The following is a 26,212-nucleotide window of genomic DNA, read 5'->3' as shown; positions in this document are numbered from 1 at the left end:
ATGTCTCGAAGCCCGTCTTACTCCAGTCTTCTTTCACTTGTTTATGTACCATGGTCATTTACCTTAGCTGACGAATCACCTCCTGGTCGTGAGTGCTTTCAAGCATCTTAGCAAATCAGATTATCAGAAAACTGTGACCAGTAATATTTCCATCCAGAATTGCAGATATATGCAGCTTAATTGGACAAAGAAAAATAGATTTTTAAGCATTATACATGAATGTGCACAGACATTAAACCTTCCAACAAGAATCTTATATATATAATCAGCATTTGATACATGATATAAGGTTCTACTGATACTGCTTTCCTCTGTTTCGTAGGTTAGCTTGCTCTGTTTACATTTGAAGCCCCAGATGCGAACAGGGGATGTATATCTGCTTCAGGCCATGGAACTTACCTCTAAGTTCCAATGCAGTAATGTGCTGATTGTAGAGCTGGCATTGGTGTATGAAAAATAAACAGAGCAAGACCACTAGTAAAATCATGATCTCCAACCTACTCATTTTTCGGTACCCGGATGCTACTTCCAGACAATCTTGCCCATGAATCTTAGTGCGGGAACACCCCTGATCTCTACATCAACTAGTGGTGCTTGGATTTGCTTCAGGCTCATGAGTTCGGAATCATTTTGTATCATTTCAAGTGCACGCATTTGATCCTGAAATGAAAGAGCTAAGTGACTGTTGCATCTTTGAAATAATTCAAACTATTTTTTTGAGAGAAATAATTCAAACTGAAGAAGATACTTTACAATGTTATCAAGAAATAACTGCAGAAACTATAGTAGGTTTACAAAAGAAGAGCAATAACTAGCAAGTCATAAAGTTAAGACTCAAACAAATCCAGAACAATTCTGAGATATGTAATAAAAAAAAAAGCACTTCATACTTATGAAAATTAGTGGCTTTACCCTCCTTTTCATTGCACAAAACTTGCAGTCTGACGCAGGAGGTGGTAGAATCTGGTTGACAATAAGCCTCTTGACAGGGACATTTTCTTTCCTCAAGGAAGAGCACAGTCTCGATGACTCACTAATTGCCATGACCTCAGAAAATTTAAACACTTAGTTGAAAAGCATTAAACATTTAAATGTATGCATTAGATATTAGGCACATCCATTATAATGTACCAGAGATCAGTTACTACTATTAGCAATTTGAATTTTGCAAAAGCATACCGATGAAGTTACATTCGACCAAACAAAGATCAGCAGACATAAGCTTGGCCGCCAAGTCTAATTTAATTAGAACAACGCAGTCTTGCTTGTTTGCTAGACTCTTTCCATTGAATACGTATTATGATGCTCTTAGTTTTTACTGTTGTCGGGGCAGCTTTATCTGTAGCTGTCGGTGAACGAAAGAAATAATAAAGCACAATATAGAGGCAAGCCCAGTGTGCAAGTTTCTTTTTTCCACAAAATATACAGTCTTTTCCTGCTTGAATAACAAAAATCCATCATTTCTCCACGAATATATGAGTATCAATGAGTTGATTCATAACTTCATACAATATCGCTGAATCCAACAGGAAGACCTCCTGTTTTCCGCACATCATAGGCCTGTCCATTCCCCTTCTGAGGATCTTGCTATCCATTCCAAACTAGGAAAACCATTTCATCTGCCAAATAATCTGGACACCCAAATGCCTCAGTAAATGTTGTTAAAAAATGAAAAAGGAGTCCCCAGTTAACGTGCTCAAAATGAAGCTTCACTGCATAACTCATCAATAAGTTTTCTTCAACAGATGATCTCTAAACCACCTTCCATTATATCCTCCTACATGCAATTTGAAGTTATAATCAACCCTCATGACACTTCAATTTTTCTGGATGGTCAACAAGGCATCTCCAATTGAAATTTCTTTCATTTTGGAATTCAAGTCCCATTAGATTCTAATATCCTTTTTTTTTTTTTTTTTTTTTTTTTTTGCACTAAATAGATGCATTTAACCTATCTATTTTTCCATCAGAATTCTATTTAAGGAAAAGAACCTAACACTAATCTTCTACATACCTGAATAAGTTAATCTACTGCGCTATTTGGACATTTTCTAAGCATGACACCACCAGCAACCATTTCATTTAAAATATCAAAAAAAATTCCAAACTTTTCCTTTTCCTTTCCCACACGACTAGCATTATCCCATGTTGAATTAGTTCACAAGCATTGATAACATAAAGGTACTGATTCATGACCTTTGTCAATATTTTTCTACAAAAAAAAAAAAAGAATATGAAAATTTCTGCAATAATTATGTTTGACCAAGCTCTACAGCTGCAACCAGATAAATCTACAACTTGAGTCCCATAAGCAGATTGAATCAAACAGTGTAATCCAGAGAAACAAGTTCAATCCTGCAAGCAAATCAAATCAAACAAAGGACTGTTACATGAGTTTCACTGAAAGTCTGCTTGAATAAACAGACCTTTTTCCCAAATTTCTAACATATGTGGAGATGCAACAGCATGCACGTATGCACAGAAACAGAAGACTTGCAGAAAAATAGAGGGAAGAGGCGAGAGGATGGAAGGGTGGAGGAGAAAAAAATCGATAGAATTTAGTACTTACTGTAGGAATTGTGACAATGATGAATTCAGTTGATTCAGAATCCCAGAATAGCTCCCTCACTTCGATCATTCTCTCCCTCAGTTGCTCAAGAATTATGACAATGAGTTATAAGGCACAATTTATGTCCCAACAAACTTGCCCTTGCAGCATCCTGTCGTGGTCCTTCCTGCCCAAAAACAGATTTCATGGCTGATGCTGCCGAAGCTAACTTCTGTCTTAGCTGAAATTGACAAAGGGCAATATAAAAAATGTCATTAAGAAAGTCTGCAATTCATAGAAAATTGTATAATAGTAAGTAATGCATGCTTATCAAATTGAAAACAGCTCTCACAGTATGATAAAACAATTTAACAATTATAATCAAGATCATCATAAGATCCAATATCAAAAAAAAAAAAAAAAAAAGACGCTGTCACCGTACAATCAAATTTCTTTCTGATAATGGACTACAAAAGCCACTAGGTGAAATAGAGAAATTGTTTCAAGATTTACTGCAGCCTGTTCCATTTATCCCCTGATACCACATACCAAAACCAAATTCCACTTGTGATAAAGTTACACGATCAATGTCCATGAATATAAAGTTAGCACGATATATGGAATTTTATGAACTAGTTGTGCAAAGCTATGTCAAATCAATGTCTTGCAAGGATGATGATAGGGGGAAAAAAAACAAAATCATTCATGAAAATGTCAGAGGTCATCTTGTATAGATCAAAGACTTGCATAAAAAAGGTTGATGTATCAAATTAGTTTATGAAAAAAACTAAAGATATGTTTGGTTGAGAAGAGTTGGACTCTGAAATAGGAATAGGAATGAGAAACTCCCATTCCAATTATTTGGTTGGAGAGAGTCCCATTCCGATGCTTAGAGAACATGACAATGCCCTCAATCCCCTAAAACTCAATCCTGACTCTCCTAATATTCAAATTCCATTCCGATTCACAAACAAAACACATCAAGGAATATGGCCATTTGTTTCCCATTCCGATTTTGATAACGATTCTAATTCTGATTCCAATAAGAGACAAAGGCATCTGTAGTTATGACCTCCTTTTTTTTCTAACATCAACTTCCTTAAAAAGATAATTTCCTTACCAATCTACTTTTCTAACTTAAATAAAGCTCTAACAAACAAACAAGCATATCCTGCAACAAAATTAATAGGCATTTTGGAAGGTCTTCTTATGTTTCCTGTTCATACTTTCAGCCAGCTTAAGTTAAAGATTCAGAGGATGTTTGATTGGAGGAAGTGGAGATCTGGAATCGAAATCAGAATAGATGACTTCTATTCCAACCATTTGGTTGGGAGGAGTCCCATTCCGATTCTGATTCCAAGATAGAATGAGAATGGCTCAATCTATAGAGAACTCAATCCCTACTCTCTTCTATGGATTCAAATTTTCATTCTAATTCCGATTCCAATTTCAGTCATGAACCAAATGCTTCGGAGGATTTAGCCATTCCGATTCCGATTCTAAGTCATTCTGATTTTCATTCCCATTACGATTTCGATTACAAACCAAACACCCTCTCAAAATCATGCAAAATTAGGAAATTCATAAATATTTATAACAGCTTATACTTTAGGGGGTGTTTGGTTCGTAACCGAAATCGAAATGAAAATAAGAATCGGAATGGCTTGGAATCGAATCAGAATGGTCAAATCCTCCGAAGTATTTAGTTTGTGACCGAAATCGAAATCGGAATTGGAATGAAAATTTGAATCCATATAGAAGTGTAGGGATTGAGTTCTATATAAATTGAGCCATTCCCATTCCACTCTGAAATCGGAATCGGAATGGAACTCCTCCCAACCAAACTATTGGAATGAGAATCATTCATTCTGATTTTGATTTCAAACCCCAACTTCTTCTAACCAAATATCCCCTTAAAGCAAATAATAACAATAGACAGTTGTGATACAGCACTGCAAGCAGCCACAGAGAAAAAATACACAAGCTTACTTCTAACATGGTGAATATGGATGCCTTTACTTAAACAAAAAAAAAAGGATGGTCTTTCTGGCTCATAAAAGGGAGAAACATCTGTACCATAGCAATTTTGTTTGTTGACGTAGTTATGATCCAAAAAGAAGCCAAACATGAATCATAGAAAATGCACTTAAAAATAGCAAAAATGACTAGGGTGGATGTTCAAAAAACAAATGAGGAAAAAAAATCCATAACAGGTATCAGTTACAGATTTGTTTGAAAAAGTCACACCTTCATGATCTTGCCGATGGAAGCATCCAAGGAGTCTGGCAAGGACAAAAGTCGAAGAGTATGGCCCTAACAGTAGATGAACATGGGATCATATAAATAAGTAAAGGGCACAACAGGCATAGGAGTTTTTAAATAGAAAGCAAAAAGATAACCCATTACAGAGTGCTTACTGTTGGAGCAGTGTCAAATACTATACGGCTAAACGTGCTATACTCTTGTGCTTCTACAAATTGCATGACCTGGTAAAAGTACAGTGATAAAAAATAAGATAAAATAAAACAGCAGAAAAAGGTATTAATAAGAAGTAGATAGTATCCACCATTACAACAATTCAGATTTATACCTTTGAAATTGCAATAGTTTCATCTAGTCCAGGAGGAGGTGTATCCTGCAACTCTCCAAGTTTTAGTTCTCCTAGCTTAATCATAAAAAGGCAACCAGTAAAGGATCAAAAATTAATCTACAAGGTTCACCCACCAACAGTAGGCTGTTAAAACATGATATATTTTATAATCATAGAAAAAAATACAAGCAAAATGCATAATTTTGGCACAGAGTAGAACTTGCTGCACTTCTAGTGACGCGAATGTCATTAAAGTGAAAGTGTTCCTGTACAAAGTATCTCAAGTGTATGCTCCTGTCAACTAATTTGCAGCACGAAAGAGTAAAGTCATGGATATAATTTGAAGAAGATCATAAAACAGAGCTCCATAATCTCATTTCACACTTTTGAAAGTGGACAAGTAAGCCAGTTTAGCAATCTTTTGGGAATCAACAAGGGAAGATTAGAATCTGAGTTAGATTGCTTATTGTAGAGAATATATATTTTACATGCTCTAGAACAAAAGATGCTTTTGCATGTAATCATGACCAATAAATTTTAATTGTCTTCCTTAATGAAGAAAGATGCTTGTCTTTGTGCTGGTGCAATGGTGGTTTGTGATGGGGAGGGAATGTATCATCTTTCTTCTAGGGTCTTTGTCTCACAAGTACTAGTACTCGTGGATGGTTACAAATTGAGTATACTTATCTGCATCATGATTTCTTGTAACCAAGCAAAAAAAGATAAGCTGAGAACAGTTTATTTATAGCCTTTCAAAACTGCCAAAGATCTATCACCAGCAGATAATGAAAAAGTAAAATCTGCAAATGCTTGAAATGCAAGAATACCAACTGCAGAGGACAATAGAAACAGATGCAAGTGTAGCATCAATTGAAATTATGAGAAACTAACAAGCAACGCAAAAGATTTTTCTGGAAATTGATTTAATATCAATTTTTGCAACTTCTAGTGTATGCTCAAAGAGAAATTATAGCTCTATATTTCAGAGATTAAAGCTAAAACGATGGAACTTAAGCCCTCTACAATGAAATGAGCTAGTGTGCATAATGTAAAGGATATTACAGCAGGAATGAACACCCAATTGTTCAAAATTATACTAAGTCTAATTTTACTTCCACATGCATAGGCATGATGTGGATGTACCTGTTTCCATTATCAAATATGTGATATAGAAAACCATGCAAAAATCAAATAAGTGAATTAGAACCGAAATTGTTGCATTACCACGCCCTAATACTGTAGGAAAGAAAGAGGGAACTAGTTACAGATGGCCTTGTGATGAAGCAACTGATAATGGGACAAAATATGGATTAGCCACCTAAAGTACTGGACTACAACTTCTCTGGTCTTTAGAGTTTGACAAATAACTTAACACATTCCTAAGTTGTCTCAGGCAAACTCGCAGTCCTGGAATTGCTAACAGTTGAAAAACAAAGAATTAATTTAGGAAAACACTATGATAATGCAAGGTTGTTTCTGCAAAGATTACAACTTTCTCAACAACGAAGGAAAAGAAAATTGATTAAAAAAAAAAAAAAACTGATTTAATTATCTAGTACACATGGAAATACATAGAAATTTTCAATAATTCTTGATGGTTGCTCATGAAAGTACTAATGAGCATAAAAGGCAAAAAAGAATAATCCACTTCTTTCCTGATACCTCTGGAGCTAAGCCATTTATAAAAAACCGATCAAACTTTTCGACCCTGCCTCATACAATGAAAGGTCTGACATGCCAAACAAATAGCCGGCATCGATGTCAGCATTAGCTTCTCAAAGATGATATTTGTGCTGCGCAAAACTTACCTTAAAAAAAAAAAGAAACGAAACATTCCTCCTACATTGATTGACGTGAAAATGGAGAGACAAACATTTAGTTGCATGCCAAAAAGATTTAGAAGCAGGTTCATTTAGAAACATATTCATGACTGTGGGAAAGCAACTGAAACAAGAGATTAATGGACACTTTTTTGGTACTAATGACAATTTACAACTTTTTAGGCTGTACTCGTTCAACAAGCATTCTAAGACCCATACTGTCTGCTGGTGTACTAAACCGATCCCCAGCCACGTGGTATCATCATATGATGTCAGAGAATCATCAATCTCGAAGCACCGATGGTGCTTTTGTTTACTGATTGAATATTGAGATCGGCTATTTATCGACCCGAATTATAGTGCCTTGCATGATCGAGACAATTGGTATCTCAACTGACAGTAGCCTATCTTATTCTGATCTTCTTTCACCTCGATCGTTTACCAAGGTGGAATTGCCGGTCTCCTTTACTGGTTGTTCACCAAGTGGAACCACTATGTTGGTGGCAACAGTCATCCCGCCATCATCCGTCACAACTAAGTCCCAGTTGGCCACGATCTCGTGTACAGTTGGCAAAATCAGTCAAGTACGATCCCACTTCTAGCTCATATACCCAGCTATATGCCAGCTCATTTACAGATGGCTCTTTAACTACCTAACAAACTCCTCTAATGGCCTAACAAACTCTAGAATGGCCTCCTCAATCCCTCTATAAATATAGAGCCAGGGATCCTCCATCAATAAGTTTTACTCTCTGAAGATAGGAGAGACTCTATTAGTAGGAAACTTAATCGAAATCCTGGTTCCTACCCAGTCTTCCTCTAGTCCCACTCAATTTTTCTTGCTCTCCAGGCTACTCTTTTCCATCTCTGTTCTCAAGGCTCAAACTGACTTAAGCATCGGAGGGTCCAGAACCGGAGGATCCCCATCGAGTTTCTTGACTGATTTTGCAAATTGAAAAAATTTTCATCAAATTTCAACGATCGCTCCAGCCCAGCCTTATTTGATTCGATCCGTCTTACTCCAAATTTTGAGCCTTGCAGCAATAGATTGTCGCTAGAAGAAGAACCCTTCTGATTTCTTTTATGAAAAAGATGGTCAAGGCACAAGCTCAGCATCCCTCTCCCTCTGCTCCAAAAGAAAGAGCATCTAAGGCGCCACCACAGCAACCAATTGCTGTTGATCTTTGATAGTTCAACTTCCTTGTTCAGCAAGTTCAAGCCCTAACAGGACCCATTCAACAGCTTCAAAAAAAAGAGGAGCAACAATCGAAGGAAGCTCCTCCTCTGAATGCTTTGTCTTAGCACAGTCCTCTACCAGCCTATCAAGATGAACACCATATTGATGAGGCTGATAGTAAATTTGACCCTAGTACTCTGAAAGTTCAAAGAGGAGGTGATCTGGAGTATAAGATCCTAGATCTTGAAAGGCATCTAATGAAGATTCAGGTAGGAGGTCGATCTCAGAATAAAGATAGTTTCAATCTCTAATCTCCTTTCTCCCATGAGATTTTGAATGAACTGATCTCAAATCGGTTCAAGATGCCCATCATTGAGTCTTTTGATGGATATGCTAATCCAATGGATCATATCGAAGATTATAGGACCCTCATGGCTTTACAAGGGACTTTCGATGTCCTATTATGCATTGCTTTTTTTGCAACCCTTAAGAAGACGGTGAGGGTGTGGTTTTCTGGACTCCCGCAAGGGTCCATCTCTTCCTTTGAGTAGCTCGGGAGGCTATTCGTTACTTACTTTGGTATAAATCGATCTCATTTGAGGTATGTGGATAGTCTTTTCTCTGTTCAACAATAAGAGGGAGAAGACCTCCAAAAGTATGTGGCTCGTTCCAACGCGGCTACTCTAGAAGTAAAAAACTTCAATGAATCAGTTACCATGTCTGTTTTAAAAAAGAGACTCCAGAGCAACTATCTGATCTTTTCTCTAAATAAAAATTTTTCAGACATCTATGACGAGATGCTCAATCAGATGCGTAAGTATGCTAGACTATAGAGGAGGAAGCAATCTTAAGGCAAGCAAGAAAGGACAAAAATGGAAAGAAACGATCGAGAGAAAATAATGAAATACAATGGGCTAAAAACTCAAATCGATCCTGAAAAAATCTGAGGTCAAGAAGTCCACCTCGATGTTTTGACTCTTATGCCCCTCTGTCCGTCCCTCGAGCTCAGATTCTGATGAAAATTGAGGAAGAAATGTATCTCCGAAGGCCTAGTCCTTTGAAGGCTCCTCTAAAAAAGAGAAACAAGCAAAAATACTGTCACCTCCATCGAGACCATAGACATGATATCGAGGAATGTAAGCAATTGCGAGATGAGATAGAGGCCTTCGTGCATCGAGGTTACTTCGATAAATATGTCACACTGGCCAAAATCGTAAAGTACAAACCTCCAGCAGAAAAAATTTCTGAGGATCATAACCAACCAACCGTTGGTGTTATCAATATGATATCCTGTGTCCTATCTGACACTGATGACCCATCTCTCAGGAGGTAGAGAACCGAAGATGTTATTTCATTTTCTGAGAATGATGTAAAGGAGATCCAAACTACTCATAACGACGCTGCTGTCATCTCTATGATGATAGCGAAGTATAATATAAAAAGAGTTCTTATTGATAATGAAAGTTCTATTGATGTGTTGTTTTATGATGCTTTCTCAAAAATAGATCTGATCGAGCAGCTTAGGCAGGTCAGTACTCCTCTCATTAGGTTCTCAAAAAATTCGATGGCAGTCGAGGGAGAAATTACTCTACTGATTATAGCAGGACGGGAGCCAAGGCAGTCAATGGTGCAGCTCACTTTTCTAGTGGTTAGAGTCCCATCTGCCTATAATGCTATTCTTGGCGGATCTAGTATCAATGCTCTTAAAGCCATTGTCTCTACTTACCATCAACTGGTGCATTTTTTGACTAAGAAAGAAATTGATGAAATACGTGGTGACCAAACGGTAGCTCGATAGTATTTTATGATTTCTACTAAAATAAAACAACCTACAAAAATTATACCAGTTGATATACTAGATGCATTAGATGAGCTCAGTACAGTCCGAGGCGAACCAACAAAAAAGCTTGAAGCTATTCCTTTGAGAAATGATCTCAAAAAAATAGTTCAAATTGATGTGAACCTCAAGTCTGGTTTAAGGGATAAAATGATCAAATTTCTATGGGCAAATACTGACATCTTTGCCTGATCGACTTTCGATATGCCTGGCATCCCTGCTGATGTGATTATTCTTAAACTAAATATAGATTCAAATTTCAAGCCAATTTAGCATAAGAAAAGAAGTTTCACCTCAGAAAGGTAAAAAGCTATCAATGAGAAACTCAGTAAGCTTTTAAAGGTGAGATTCATCAGGAAAGCTCATTATCCGAAATGGATAACCAATATTGTTATGGTCAAAAAGGTCAATGACAAATGGAGGATATTCATCGACTATAAAGATCTTAATAAAGCATGCCTTAATAAAGATCTTAAGATTTTTTTTATCGATGATTGATCAACTAGTAGATGCTGCCTCGGATCATAAGTTCTTCAGCTTTATGGATGCTTTCTTAGGCTATAATCAGATTAAAATGGCTCCAAAATATGAAAAAAAATACTGCCTTCGTCACTGAAAGAGGTTTGTATTGTTATAAAATAATGCTTTTTGATCTTAAAAATATAGGTGCTACATTCCAACGCCTCATCAACAAAGTTTTTAAGCAATAGATTGATCGAAATATGAAAATCTATGTTGATGACATGATAATAAAGAGTACCGAAGAAGATCGGTATATTACCGACCTAAAGGAAGCATTTGGAGAGCTTAAGAAGTACTAGATGAAATTCCATCCAAACAAATATGCCTTCGGGGTTGGCTTGGGTAAGTTTCTTGATTTTCTTATTAATCAGAGAGGAATATAAGCAAATCCTGAAAAGATTTAAGCACTGCTGGAAATGAAGTGCCCGACCTCCATCAAAAAAATTCAGTAGCTCACTAGACAGATAGCAGTCATTCGTCGATTTATTTTCAAGTCAGCCGAAAGCTGCCTCCCATTCTTCAAAATATTAAGAAATATTAAGAATTTCAGCTGGATAGAAGAATGCCAGACTGCTTTTGAAGATCTTAAAAAATATCTTGGCTCTCTGCCTCTTCTTTCTAAGCCGGTTGAAGGTGAGAAACTATATATGTATATTTCTGTCTCATCTTGTGCAGTCAGCTTGGTTCTTATTCAAAAAAAAAAGGGCATTCAAAGGCCTATCTACTACACTAGCAAATTATTGTGAGACACAGAGATCCAGTATAAAAAGATCGAAAACATGATATATACTTTGATCATAACAGTCCGGAGACTCAAACCTTATTTTCAAGCTCATACCATTGCAGTATTGACAGATCAATTACTCAGATCGATATTACAAAGAGTTGATACTTCAGATCGGATCGCCAAATGGGCTATTGAACTTAGTGAATTTGATATCCACTACCGACCTCGAACTGCAGTTAAAGGTCAGGTACTAGCTGATTTTGTTATAGAGTGCACTGTCCCTGATGATGGATCAATCCTAGCAAGTTCTGAAAGTGATGATTCATCTGGATCCTACATATGGATGGAGCCTCAAATTCTCAAGAAAGTGGTGTTGGTTTGATTCTGACCAGTCCTGAAAGGTTCGTAACTGAGCAAGCCCTAAGGTTCAATTTTAACACTTTTAATAATAGTGCTGAATATGAAGTCCTACTAGCGGATCTCAAGATGACGAAAGAACTCGGAGTCAGAAAATTGAAAATTTTTGCAGACTTGCAACTTGTCATCGGCCAAGTCTGGAGGTAATTTGAAGCTAAGGACTCTATGATGGCTCGTTACCTACAAAATATCATGAAACTATCCAAAATTTGGAAGAACTTAAAGTGCTCCAAATTTCAATATCAAAAAATGCCAGGGCTGACGCTCTATCGTATCTCGCCACTTTAGACTTTTTCGAACTAAATCAGAAGGTATTGATTGAACAGTTGGATAGACCTAGTATTGAGGTGCTCTTTATATTTTAGGTCGGTTATGAGCCGAATTGGATTGATCTCCTCATAGATTATATATTTAAAGAAATTTTACCCAATGATACGATCAAGGCCAGAAGTATTAAAAGACAAACCCCATGGTACATTTTTCAAGAAGGTCATCTATATAAGAAGTCTTATTCTCTTCTTTTACTCCGATGCCTGACACCATTTGAAGCTGATTATGTATTTCAAGAAGTATACGAAGGGATATATGAAAATCATCTGGTGGGTAGATCACTCGCTTATAAAGTAATCCGACAAGGAAACTACTAGCCAACTATTCAAAAGAATGCAGCTAATCTTGTTAATAAGTACGACCAATATCAAAGGTATGCTAACTCCAACATCAACTTGCTGTTGAGCTTATTTCTATTACCACCCCTTGGTCCTTTGCAATTTGGGAGATGGATATATTGGGGCCTTTTCCAGTAGCGATAGGCCAAAAAAAAATTTTGATAGTAGCTATTGACTATTTCACCAAATGGATAGAAGCAAAACTTTTAGCCTAAATCACAGAGAAAAAGATACAAAATTTTGTCTGAAAATCTATAATATGTCAGTTTAGTTTACTTCGGATAATCATCACTGACAATGGTCGGTAGTTTGATAATCTTAAGTTCAAAAAATTTTGCTTCAAGCTTTATATTAATCACCGACTCACTTCTTTTGGCCATCTGCAGTCAAATGGTAAAACTAAAGTCGTCAATAAAATTATCCTTCAAAGTTTCAAGACAAGGCTCGCTGAAGCAAAAGGGTTGTGGGCTGAAGAGCCATACAGTGTACTATGGGCATATAGAATCACATATCAAATTCTGACAGGAGAAACTCTTTGCAGGCTTACTTACAGGACCGAAGCTGTGATTCTAGTTGAGATCGGTCTATCATCTGATAGAGTCAAAAAACTTCATGAGGCAACCAATTCTGACTGTTTGAGAATCGATCTGGATCTTCTTGACAAAATAAGAGAATGAGCCCATATTAGAATGACGGCCTATAAGCAGAGAATTGCTAAGTATTATAGTGTCCGAATAAAATTGAAGTCATTTCAGAAAGATGATCTCATTTTGAGATGAGCAAAAATTTCGAAGCCTACTGAACAACACAAATTAGCTCCCAATTGGGAAGAATCTTATTGAATCACCGATGTAATTCACCCAGGAGCTTATGGAATTGAGAATCTAGACGGATCTATTATTTTTCACACTTAAAATTTTGAAAATTTTAAAAAATATTATCAATAAAAATGCTCTAATGAGCCCTTTCTTGTACATCATATTTTTTCATTTATCGAGATTTGATCCTCAGATCGGTGGAACTCCGAGAGACACGAATGGAGATAAAATCTCCTAAACCCAATCTTCGAATTGGTAAAATCCGGAAGGGCACAAATATTAATCCAAATTTCAGTCTGGTATAGCCCCAAGAGGTATGAATGGAGATAAAATCTCTCAAACCCAATCTCCGAATTAATAAAGCCTTGAAGGGTATAACTATTAATTCAAATTTTGATCCGATACAACCCCAAAAGACACAAATATTGATCTAGATTTCAGTCTGGTACAACCTCGAAGAGCACAAATATTAATCTGGATTTCAGTCCGGTACAGCCCCGAAGGGCACAAATATTAATCCGGATTTCAGTCCCGTACAGCTTCGAAGGGCACAAATATTAATCTGGATTTCAGTCAGATACAGCCTCCAAAGGCACAAATATTAATCCAAATTTTACTTCGATAAACCTTCAAAGGACACAAATATTAATCCAGATTTCAGTCCGATACAGTCCGAAGTGCGCAAATATTGATTCGGATTTCAATCTGGTATATCCCTGAAGGGCTTGATTCTCCCATCAACCAATGGGTCATATATCGGTCACAAGATCGAAGTGATCTCACACCAGTCTCGAACCGGTATGATACTATATTGATCTCTGGAGTGAGATAATCTTTGGATTCTATTGAGAATGTCGACCTCCGAGTCTAATCTTGAGCCTGGTCTAGTCAAGGCTATACAAGCAAAGGTACGTCTAAACTTTGATCTTTGATCAATTGATAACTGGTAAAATTTAAATCATCAAAACTCTTGGTTCTGTTAAGCTATTAGATATATGCCATTACTTTATTTTAGCAAGTTATCAAATATGCCAAATAATAGAAACATGCATGTCATATCATGGCACCTAAGATAATGTCCCCTTCATTGACTTGAAAAGTAAATACAAAAGAAAAGACCCCTACTGGATTACTACATTTGGAAAAAGAAAGATTTTCAATGGGTCGTTACAAATTAAAAAAACCCTATTAGGTCTATGCGTTTCAAAAAAGAAGATTTTCACAAGATATTTACTGAAGTGCTGGAATTCTTCTGTATTAGTTCCTTTTTTATCTGCTCCGGCTCTTTAGCGACCTCAGCAGTGGCGGCAGTGGGCTCTGTGGCCATGGCAGGCTCTGGCCCCTTAGCGGCCTTTAGAGTCTCGGTTGTAGCAGGAGACACGACAATTATGAGTGCCACAACAATGGCCTCGAGTACATTTGCTTTGGTCGACACCTTGACCGACTCCTCGACGAGCTCCTTAGCTGCTTCAACAAGTAGTTCGGGCTCCCCCTTTATGCCCATTTCAATAGTAATTTTTGGGATCACCTTGGAAAGATCTATCTTGGGGTACAACCTCCTAATCAGATTCCAGCATTGATTGAAGGAGTAGTCATACGCCCCTTCAGAACTTTCAGAGACCTCCTCTTCGAATTCTTTGGAAGTCTTATATAACGCGATTGTCCTTGCCACCTTATCTTGCTCTTGTTCGAGCTGCTTTTTAAGTATTTTAATGACTTTTCCATGAGCCTCGTTGGTCTTCTCTATCTTTTTAAGCCTCGACTCCAATTCTTTATTCTTCTTGGCTTGGGTGTGTAGCTCGAAAATCTTCTTCTCTTGTTCATTATATTTCTATTGAAGATCCAAAAGATTTTGATTCTTCTCCTTCAGCAACTTCAATTTCTCATCAAGTTGATTTTTGAGTCCTGCCATGAGTTCGGACTCCTTCCTTTTCTCCTCTTAGAGAATCAGTAGGTTGGCATCCATGGCCTCCTTATTTGTCAGTAAATAGGTCACATTTTCATATATGACCTTGAGATCGACAGCAACCTGTGAGGCAAAGATTCAGCTCGATCATTCATCGACCTAAAAATAAAAATAAAAATAAAAAAGAGAAGAGGAAAAAAATAAAAGAGAAGAAGTGGTGAGGAGACTCACATGCATGAGGTGCTCGAAAGCATGATCAGCCGTCTCTTTCAGTTTATTCTTCCGATGGGTCTTTAGGTCAACGATTGGAAGCATGGATTTAGAAAGGTCTCGACCCAACCGCACTCGCTCCAAAAGAGACAGTCCCTACGGCATCTCCCTCAGCCGAAGTGGATGGGGTGGTGGTTGGCTTGCATCCTTGGTCCTTGGGGGGGACACGGGCTGACTATTATCCTTCTTTCTCACCTCGGTTCACTGATGAGGTGGAGGCTCAATTGATACCTCCCGGAGAGTATTTTGGAGACCTTGGGGAGTATCATTTCTCTCTGAATTGACCAGAGAAAGAGTGGCAGAAGAAGACTAGGATGGTACTCGGGCAAGAAGAGGATCTACACCTTTGGCTCTTTTTGATGCAGGATCAGAGTCATATGGCTTGGGTTGGTCCTTTCTTTTCCTTCCCTCCAATCTGTCCGGATTAAACCTCATTTTTGCATCAAAAGAGTTGTACTATCAAGAAAAGATATATGATACAAAAGAAAGAAAATAAGATAAGAGAAAATACTTCGGTCTTACCCCGAGGAGAGTACAGACTGATGCTAGCATCATACAACGTCTGATCAGTAACCAAGAAAGATAACTTGGGCACTCTAGTGGTAATCATGGCTAAATGAGCTACCTCATTCCTGGAGAGAATTCCATCATTGAAATTATATCCGATGTCCGGACAACCCCAGGAAGTCCTAAAACCCCATGGAATGGGAGCCCGAACAAAGAAAAAATAACATTTCCAACCATGAATTGAAGAAGAAAGACTAGATCCAAATTTATAATTTTTTCGAGATGAGAAGTACCACCAACCCCTCTCACTCGGATGCCTTTTTAAAAGTGCCAAAGACCTAAACAAAGAAATTCTAAGTTATATATAGAGGAATTTACATATAATTATGAACACTATGATCATCCTGATTGCATTCAGAGTTATCTGGATAGGATAAACCCTATAAAAATCAAAAACGTTACTAAAAAATGGTACAATAAAAATCATAGATCAGATCGGAGGGCTTTATCATAGAAGGCAATGCAACTCTCAGAGGGCTTAGAAACTCAATCTTTCGGACCCGGTGCCAACATCTCATACTCATCGGGTATATCATATTTCTCTCTAAGGTTCATGAGATTCTCCTTGATCAAAATTGATCCCTCCATTTCAGGGTCGAGATAATCTATTAGTCTACGCACCAGAGATTCTGCACTATAGTCTGGACTCCCTTCACCTACAGGACCAATATTAAGGTTCTCCCGGGGTGAACTCTCTACCTCAATAGTCAATAGGAGCTGAGTCAACCTAATTTGGGGGTCATCTATAATTTTTTTTCCTTTTCTCCCTCTGGTAAGCATATTCTCCTCAAAAGGTTTTCTAAAGGCAGATGAAAGGGGCCGGATGGGAAGAAGTGTAAAGAGAAGAAAGAAGCAAAAGAAAGCTATTCGACGATAAATGAAATCAGGATAAAAAAGTCGATACCTAAAGCTGGTAGACGAAACCCCTCCCAGAGATGAGAAAAAATGCCCTTCTTCTCTGATTCTGGCAAGCTCTCTCCGATGGCCTCCCTTTGACGGATGTTGAAGGCAGGAAGACTTCGAGAGAAATGGGAATCCGATAGGATCTCTACAGGAAAAATAGTGGAAATGAACAATGACAGGGGGCAAAGATCTTTTATAAACAAACTAATGATTCAGATTAACTGACCTCATGGTCGATTAATGACACATGGCGCCAAGTCGGCAGCTTTGTCAGGTGGCAAATAGCCGTACCCCCTTCAAGTGCTGCCACAATAGTTTGATCCATGGCTAAGTCGATAGGCCATTCCGGCATCGACATTTGGCACGCCCCCATTGGATATTTTTAAAACTACCTTTTCAAGCAATCATGGCAAAAAGATATGACGAATCATTGCCCTAAAGGTCAGATCGCTTCTATTTTTGATCAAATAATTAATTTTGATATTCTCGAGGCTCGATACATTTATTTCAGGTGACGACAATATCAGTCTGAAAAATCTCAAGATAAAATATGAAGATAAGATCTCCTGACCGATAAAAATCGGACCAAAAAGTAAATACAGAGATAAGATCTTCTAGCCGATGAAGACTGGGTCAAAAAGCAAATATGGAGATAAGATCTTCTGGATCAAAAAGCAAATACGAAGATAAAATCTCCTGGACGGTGAAAGCCAAGCCAAAAAGTAAATACGTGGATAAGATCTCCTAGCCGGTGAAGAATGGGCCAAAAAGCAAATATAAAAATAAGATCTTCTGATCGGTAAAAATCGGATCAAAAAGTAAATATGAAAATAAGATCTTCTGATCGATGAAAGTCAAGCCAAAAAATAAATATGGAGATAAGATCTCCTGATCGGTGAAGACTGGGTCAAAAAATGAATTTGGAGATAAGATCTCTTGATCGATAAAAATTGGATCAAAAAATAAATACGGAGATAAGATCTCCTGACCGGTGAAGATTGGATCAAAAAGCAAATATGGAGATAGAATTTTCTGATCGATAAAAATCGGATCAAAAAGTAAATATGAAGATAAGATCTTTTGACCGATGAAAGTCAGATCAAAAAATAAATATGGAGATAAGATCTCTTGATTGATAAAAATCAAACCAAAAAGCAAATATGGAGATAAGATCTTCTGGCTGGTGAAAGCTGAGCCAAACAGCAAATACGGAGATAAGATCTCCTGGCCAATGAAGATTAGGCCAAAAAGTAAATATGGAGATAAGATTTTCTGATCGGTAAAAATTGGATCAAAAAATAAATACGGAGATAAGATCTCCTAACCGATGAAAGTCGAGCCAAAAAGCAAATATGGAGATAAGATCTTCTGGTCGATAAAAATTGGACCAAAAAGTAAATACGGAGATAAGATCTTCTGGTCGGTGAAAGCTGAGTCAAAAAGCAAATATAGAGATAAGATCTCCTAACAGGTGAGACTGGGTCAAAAAGCAAATATGAAGATAAGATCTCCTGATCGATAAAAATCGGATCAAAAAGTAAATACAGAGATAAGATCTTCTGGCTAATAAAAGTTAAGCCAAAAAGTAAATATGAAGATAAGATCTCTTGACCGATGAAAGTCGAGCCAAAAGGGCAAGTACAGAGATAAGATATCCTGGTCGATAAAATTCGGTCTCAATTGTAAACATCTTTCAAACTGGTGAAAACCCAATCTACAGAGTAAAGATGAAGATACTTCTATTTTCTAGTCCAAGCAAAAAATTATTACCTCGGACATAGGAAGTAGGGGGCAAAGTGTTGGTGCACTAAATCGATCCCCAGCCACGTAGCGTCATCATATGATGTCAGAAAATCACCAATCTCGAAGCACTGATAGTGTCTTTGTTTGACGATTGAATATTGAGATCGGCTATTTGCCGAACCGAATCATGGTGCCTTGTATGATCGAAACAATTGGTATCTCAACCGACAGTAGCCTATCTTATTCCGGTCTTTTTTTACCTTGATCGTTTACCGAGGTGGAATTGCCGGTCTCCTTTACTTCACTCTGGTTGTTCACCAAGGTGAACCGCTATGTTGGCTGCAATGGTCGTCCTACCATCATCCGCCACAGCTAAGTCTCAGCTGGCCATGATCTCATGTATAGTTGGCTAAATCGGTCAAGCACGACCCCACTTTCAGCTCATATACACAACTGTACGCCAGCTCATTTATAGATGACTCTCTAACTGCCTAACAAACCCCTCTAACGGCCAACAAACTTTGAAACGGCCTCCTCAACCCCTCTATAAATAGAAAGCTAGGGATCTTCCATCCGTAAGTCTTGCTCTCTGAAGATAAGGGAGACTCTGTCGATAGAAAACTTGATCAGAATCCTAGTTTCTACCCAGTCTTTCTCCAATCCTACTCGGTCTCTCTTGCTTTCCCACTCTTTTCCATTCCTGTTCTCAATGCTCGAACTGACTTAAGTATCGGAGGGTCAAAAATCGGAGGATCCCCATCGAGTTTCTTGACTGATTTTACAGATTGAAAAAATTTTCATCGGATTGCAATGATCACTCCAGTCCAATCTCATTCGATTCAATCTGTCTTGCTCTAGATTTTAAGCCTTACAGCAATACTGTCCATAAAATCTTTAACCCCAGTGCCTCCACTTATTTGACTTGCACTTCGAAACCCTTCCCTAGCCTCTTCACAATTTATCTGCAAAAGAAACCTTCCTGGTTGAACAACTATTGGAGCATGTCAATTAGGAGAAGCAAATTATTTCAAAAAAGTGTTTGAAAAGATGTGCAGAAAGTGAGAATCCTTGCAGAAGTAACTCCAATTATATGCACTCTCACCTCTAGCGTAAACAGAGGAGAATCCGGTCCGTCGACTGGCAATGTGTTCCTCCACTCAAATCCTAGAGATAATATGAGTAAAAAACACAACCGAATTGAGATTCCACTTTGAGTTTAAATCCAAAATAAGGTACCATATAGCAAACTTGCTTTCCTGAGCTTGTGAGATTTGGTAACCAATAAAAGGAAATCTTACAATTTTTTTCCACACAGAAATAACTCCACCACATATATAGTCATGTACCTCAGTACCTGTGCAAAAGAATCACTTAAAAAGTGTGCAGGGTCTCTGGACACGACAAGGGTAGGATGACCATTATTCGCAAACTTAACAGCCAGGGATGCAGCACAGCTCGTTTTCCCAACACCCTCTCTACCACCAAGCATGTGATACTTCCGCTCAGTCCCTCCCCCGCTACCACCAAGCATGTGATACTTCCGCTCAGTCCCTGCAGCCATCTCATCAAACCCTGCCGTAGCTTCGGCTGGAGTAGCAATTGATCTCACTGCAAAAAAAAAATAAATAAATAAATAATAAAAAATAAAAAAGAGAGAGAGAGAGAAAAGAGAAAGTGTTTCCAAATAAACCTTCAGCTTTAGGAGATAGGATGCGCTCAGAGATTGCACACACGAATTATCATGACAGCTGTCTCCAAAATCTAATCTTTAGTAAGGCTTTACATAAGATCGACAGATTCTTTTATGAATCCATCAATCACTATGAATCATCTAATAAAGAAATTATAACCACAATCCCACACCTACATAGCATTGACGTATTAAAACATGATCAGACGAGCATGTCAAGGAAACAAACATCATGCCACAAAATCAGCACTTTCCACTACAGCGTTATCCACATGGAGCGTGAAAAGCAAATTAGGGGAAGCACAGCTAACAGGCTACGTTGCACTGCTAACAGACTATGTATTTCACCCACTTCCAATTTTTCATTGGTTTGTTGCAACGATGACATGATATCACCGTTGCAACGAATATTTTCTCCATTATTAGGATGATTTCAATAATTAGAATCTCCAAAATTTGATATTTAAGGGTTTTTATAGGATTCGGTGCATTACTGTGACTAGTAATTCCCAACACATCCTCGTAACTTTTTTCTACACAAATTAGTAATTATTTCGAGTAACAACAAACTAATAAAAGCGAGAAAAAAAAGGGGGGGAAGGAAAACATCCAACTTCTGCAATTAAGAAGGTGTTCCTGTAATTTAAAAGGGTTTTTCTATAATTTAAGAGGACGAACCAATGAAGAAACTATTGTTCAAGCCAATAAAAGAATTCCATTAGTCAATTGTTGATTCTGTACTGCAAGCTCCGGAAGAAAGGAGATAAGGTCGGTGTTGAACTAAACTGAAAAACTGCTAAAAATCAAGTCGATGAAGACCACAAGTGAATCTGTAAAAGAAGTCCTAAAATCAGTGGAGTATCCTCCGGTTTAGGATCCTCCAATGCTTAAATTAGTCGGAACCTTGAGAACATATAGTGGAAATAGAAAAAATGGAAAACAAGGAGAGGGGTTTTGAATGCAAAAGTGAGAACTTTTGGTTCTCTTCAACGAGGAAACTGAAAAGAATCCAGCAGAGTCTTAGCTCGTGAGTTTTGACTTATGACTTATCTCCAGGAGAGTACCCTACCTATCTTTAGATAGGAGAGGTTATTTGGCTGTTAAGCCATGGAAAGAGTTTGTTGGGCAGTTAATAACCACTTGATTTGGAAGATCTGTTTGTTAAATCATTAGTTTGTTATAACAAAATGGCCAGCTATAGGAAGATCATAAGTTATCATTCACCCACATGGATTGTAGTTGTATCATAACTGTAACATAACTGCATTATAGCTGGAAGATAACTGACTTGAAGCTTTACTGGTTGAGTAAAAGGTCAGCTAAAATTGATATCCCGCTAATCTAAACTGAGCAGGTCGGCTGTCATAGCATCAAGTCAGTAATTAATCGATTAGATTTAGTATAGGGTTGGCGAGAGATATTTGACTTGCAGAATGGTATGAGGCTGATATCTTCTAATGTTACCACATATCAAAGATTAATCTTCTGATGAATTCGGTCTTCTGATGAACTCGATCTTCTGATGAGGTCGGCCCTCTAATGAACTCGATCTTCTGATGAGCTCAGCTGTCGGTCTTCTAATGAGATCGACCTTCTGACAAAATCAGTTTTCTGATGATGTCAGTCTTTTGATGAGGTCAGCTTTCTGATGAGGTCAGCTTTCTGATGAGATCGATCTTTTGATAAGGTCGGCTTTCTGATGAAATCAGCCTTCTGATGAGGTCAGTTTTCTAATTAGGTCGGCCTTCTAATGAGCTTAATCTTCTGATGAAGTCGGTTTTCTGATAAAATCGGTCTTCTAGTAAGGTCAGCCTTCTGGTGACGTCCACAGTCAAGGCTCACATTAATATTTTTGTTGACCTAAGAACTCCTAAATATAAGTCTCGAGTACATCGACTGAGATGGTATTGACCCATGCACAATACTTGCCCCCCACTTTTGAGTTTGAAAAGATCGCTTCGGACGAAAGAAGTAGTCCATGAAAAAAATTCTCAGCTTGTTTGAGGTGGTAAATTCATACCATTTAGTTCTTCAAGTGAACCACTGACCTCTTCGGACAAAATAAGTAGTCCATGAAAAAATTCTCAGCTTGTCCAAAGTGGTGAATCCATGCCATTTGTTTCTTCAAGTGAACCGCTACCTCCTTTTGAATAAATTTTTTGATATAGATTACATATGTGCATTTGTCGATGGCTTCTCTACCTCAGTTCCTGTAAAGGATTTTTAGGTAATCTCGGATCTTGTCAAGATTAGCTTTCTTCATCTTGGATCTTGTTGAGGCAATCTCAGTTCTTGCCAAAGATTTTTGGGCAACATTGGATCTTGTCAAGGTTGGCTTGTTGGGAATAGTGTCCCAAAGCCAATCGTCAGCCTGTTGACGGTTGTGCTCCTTTTATATTAGTACATGAATTATAAATAAATAAAAGTTATTTTGGTATTTTTTCATCACAAATGTTTTATCTTCTAATGAACTCCTGTGTTGTGGTGAAGTCCTTAGGACTATTTAGACTCGACAAAGGAGGATTTGTCGTTTAGTCCTTAAACATGTTCGCGACCAAATGATACGTTGTTACCAAGGACGACAATATTTATCGAGCATAGGTCGTTGTGTGCCATATGGGTTGGTTGTCCTCATAACCAAAGAGTGTGGAGACACTGGTATGGCATACAGGTGAGATGTAATGGTACATCTGCACTAAACGTGACCAACTCCGGAGCTATTTCTGCTGTCAAGATTTGCTCCGATGGGATATGGGTATAAATGTCCCTCCGACCTGAGACCGCCACGGTGACTTGCAAGCAACTCACTGCACTTAGGCACTGGACTACCTGAATTTCTAATTCAGTGACGGAAGGTTGCTGGGTGTAGTCAAGTACTTGACTTGTTGGTGCGTGTGTCAAGATGGGATTGACCACTCCAGTTTAGGAGCTGTGTATAGTCGTGTTTCAATTTAGCAAAATTTTGGCCAGGGTAGTCCTAGTGAGGAGTCATAGGACTAATTGAGTTGAGCACGATTCGAATGATATCATCAGGGTTGACAGTTTAATCCTGAGTCGTCCTAAACACAGGGGTCAAAAGGGATGAATTATACGGTAACCATATTCACGTAGGTTCTGAATGTTGCGATTGCGATTATTCGACCTATCCGATCGTCGGGTACCATTGCTAGATGGTCACTTCGATTAGTACAGAAATTGGTTCCTGTGCTACCGGCTTAGGTTCGAACCTGCGGGGTCACACACATTAGAGGTTTCTTTCTGATCTGATGGCTGATTATGAGTCTTATCTATCTGAGACTCTATGATTGAGAATTAAGATTCTCTAATCATGAGTTCCACATATTTTGGATACCGGGGTCAAAATTTTGAATTTCAAATTTTGAATTTGAAATTTGAACTCTTTGATCAGGGTTTCATATCGATGGTCTCTGATGCCTGATTGCCCATCAGATTTGGACTCAATATTTATGAGAGGTTTAATTAGTGATTTAATCACTAATTAACTTAATTTGATTGAGTAATTATTTTTGGATCAAGTCCAATTGAATTGGATTCAGTTTGGATTGACTCGATTAGGTTAAATGTTAACCTAATCGCTAAGGTGGTTTAGTTCCTGATTTGATCAGGGGTTAGGTTTAGTTAATTCTTGATTTGATTAGGATTTTATTAATCCTAATTAAGCCTAATTATGTTGGGTTTAATTTGGTCTAATTGTGCTCAACCTATTTTAAACTAGGTTGGCTCAATTTGAATCAAACCACCTTGTTTTAAATTCCCTGCGTCACCCAACTTCCTTGCACCCATTTGAATTCACGAGAAGAAACTTCTCGTGAAATTTTTCTCACGCAAAACCCTTCCCCACATCCTCATTTGTGTGCCATATGGATGGATAAAATAATTAGTTAGCCATTCAAATTCAAAGCATGTTTGAATTTGAATGGATAACTTATCACTTGCCCTTTCATCTTTATCCATTTTGTGCGCCACATTACATACACGAGAAAAGGTTTCTCATGAAACTTTTTCCACGCACAAAGAGCCATGCCCCTTCTCTTCTCACGTCCAAAAGGATAGGGATAAGTTGGTTTTCGTTTGAATTCAAATTTGATTTGAATTCAAATGTGTAACCTCTTGTCTTTATCCTCTCACGCGGATAAGACACGTTCGACGTTGTTTTAAAAAGAGGAGAAAGGTGGGACGTGCGTAGAAAAATTAGGAGAGAAACTTTGGGGCATGAGGAAGGCTTCTGCGCAAGGTGAAGGTCCAAAACCTTCCGAGAGAAAAAGAAAGAAAAGAGAGAAAATTGGGTGCAGGGTTTTTGGTGTGTACCCTAGGGTTTCTACCTAGGGTTCGGGAAGTGAGATAGGCGTGCCACGAGTGTCGTGAGTCCACCAAATTTCAGAGAGAGATCCATCAGCCTCTCAAGTAACTGTGTAGATGATTCGGAGCATCCAAGAAGTCGGCACACATCGATCGAAGGAGTTCGATCAACATCTGCCATCAAAAGGGTGAAATCACGAACTAGCATCCGTGAGGAGCTGATCAGACGGGAGCTTCGTGTGGACGATCCGCAGAGGCCAGACAGTTGGGTGGCTGCGATGTGACGATCAGAGCCCTCCGACGGTGATCAGATTGCGGTGATCGACTACCCACAAAAGGTGATGTGTTCTGAACACAGTACTGTAAAACGTTTACTGATTCAAATTTGAATTTCAAATTTAAATGCATACTGTTGTATCATATTTAGATCCTAGTGTAGGGTTAATTAGTATTAATTAATGAGATTAATTAATAATTCCGCTGTAAAATAGTAATTTTGAAAAAGTTTTAAAATTACCATTTTGCCCCTGCACTAAATTTTCGCTTCAATTGGTATCAGAGCAGGTTCTAGAATATGATATACATATGCATGCGTAGATTAAGGTGTAATCTATAAGTTTAAATTTGAAATTCAAAATTCAAAATTCAAAAAGATTTGAAATTTAAAATTTGAAATTTGTTAGAAGTTTCAAATTTGAAATTCAAAATTTGAAATTTGAAATTTGGTTGAAATCTCAAATTTGAAATTTGAAATTTGAAATTCGAAATTTGAAATTTGAAATTCAAAATTCAAAATTTGAAATTTAAAATTTGGTTGAAATCTCAAATTTAAAATTTGAAATTTGAAATTCGAAATTTAAAATTTGAAATTCAAAATTCAAAATTTAAAATTCAAAGATTGAAAATTCAAAATTTGAAATTTGGTTGAAATCTCAAATTTGAAATTTGAAATTTGAAATTTGAAATTTGAAATTTGAAATTTGAAATTCAAAATTCAAAATTTAAATTTTGAAATTTGTATATTTAGATATACATGATCCAAGTAGCAAGTAATCTAATTGGGTTGGTTGCCATGGCCGTCCGGTCATAGGAGAAAAGTAGGGTTTAAAGGCCCTCTCTTCCCATTCGATGGGGTCTCCTATGGCGGTAGGGGTGCCGATGCAATTATATCCCATACCGATGAAGCAGCGAAAGGACTTAATTAAAAAATTTATCATGAATGTGTTAGATTAGATCTAAAAAAAAATTTATGATTTATTTTGAGTTATTTTTTGTTATGAAATGAGCAATAGAATTGCTGTTTATGAAATGTGCTGACCCGTTTGTGAAATGAGTTAACACATTTGGTGAACAGAAAATAAAATCTTTCAAATTTGAAAATTATTTTCGAAATGCCAAACCCTGACCCATCAGCCCAAGTACTTAATTAAAAAAATTAAGTGTTGTCTAGTAGGTCTAGAATTGTGAATTAAGACCTAAGACAATTGCATAAACTTTTGGGTCAATGGGTTAGATGAATTAGGTCCATAATTGGGTTAGACCTAAGGTTAGTTTAAAAAATGGACGAATTGGAGTAATTGGTCAAATATAATCAAAAGTTGAATTAGATTAGGTCAAGGATACTCTAGACTCAACTTCAATAGTTGTAGTTGAATGGATCCATATCTTTAACTAGACCAAGATGGACTT

General features: G+C 37.6%; 1 protein-coding gene across 1 annotated transcript; it reads right to left on the bottom strand.

Moving 5' to 3' along the window:
• Positions 1–232: 232 nt before the first annotated feature.
• On the bottom strand, positions 233–20,074 carry LOC105056745 (ATPase GET3B-like). The gene is made up of 11 exons (XM_073247184.1): positions 19,868–20,074; positions 19,762–19,774; positions 19,616–19,677; positions 19,386–19,475; positions 14,359–14,955; positions 7,401–7,514; positions 5,139–5,213; positions 2,709–2,789; positions 2,570–2,653; positions 913–1,047; positions 233–660 (listed from the first exon to the last, which is right to left on the bottom strand). Exons 1-11 carry the CDS (start codon positions 20,072–20,074, stop codon positions 523–525), a joined length of 1,596 nt encoding a protein of 531 aa, XP_073103285.1. The 3' UTR covers positions 233–522.
• Positions 20,075–26,212: the final 6,138 nt, after the last annotated feature.

This window comes from Elaeis guineensis, chromosome 13 (assembly GCF_000442705.2).
Source record: "Elaeis guineensis isolate ETL-2024a chromosome 13, EG11, whole genome shotgun sequence".
Classification (NCBI taxonomy): Eukaryota; Viridiplantae; Streptophyta; class Magnoliopsida; order Arecales; family Arecaceae; genus Elaeis; species Elaeis guineensis.
Note: the sequence above shows the minus strand (reverse complement) of the source record. Positions and strands in the feature narration are given on the sequence as shown.

Bases quoted from the DNA above. Each gene is read 5' to 3' on its own strand.
- LOC105056745 (XM_073247184.1), bottom strand. From the start codon at position 20,074: ATGGCTGCAGGGACTGAGCGGAAGTATCACATGCTTGGTGGTAGCGGG. The intron at 2,790-5,138 runs GTATAAATCTGA...TGTCAATTTCAG, and splicing joins AAACTATTGCAATTTCAAAG to CTAAGACAGAAGTTAGCTTC. The intron at 2,654-2,708 runs GCAAGTTTGTTG...ATAATTCTTGAG, and splicing joins CACGACAGGATGCTGCAAGG to CAACTGAGGGAGAGAATGAT.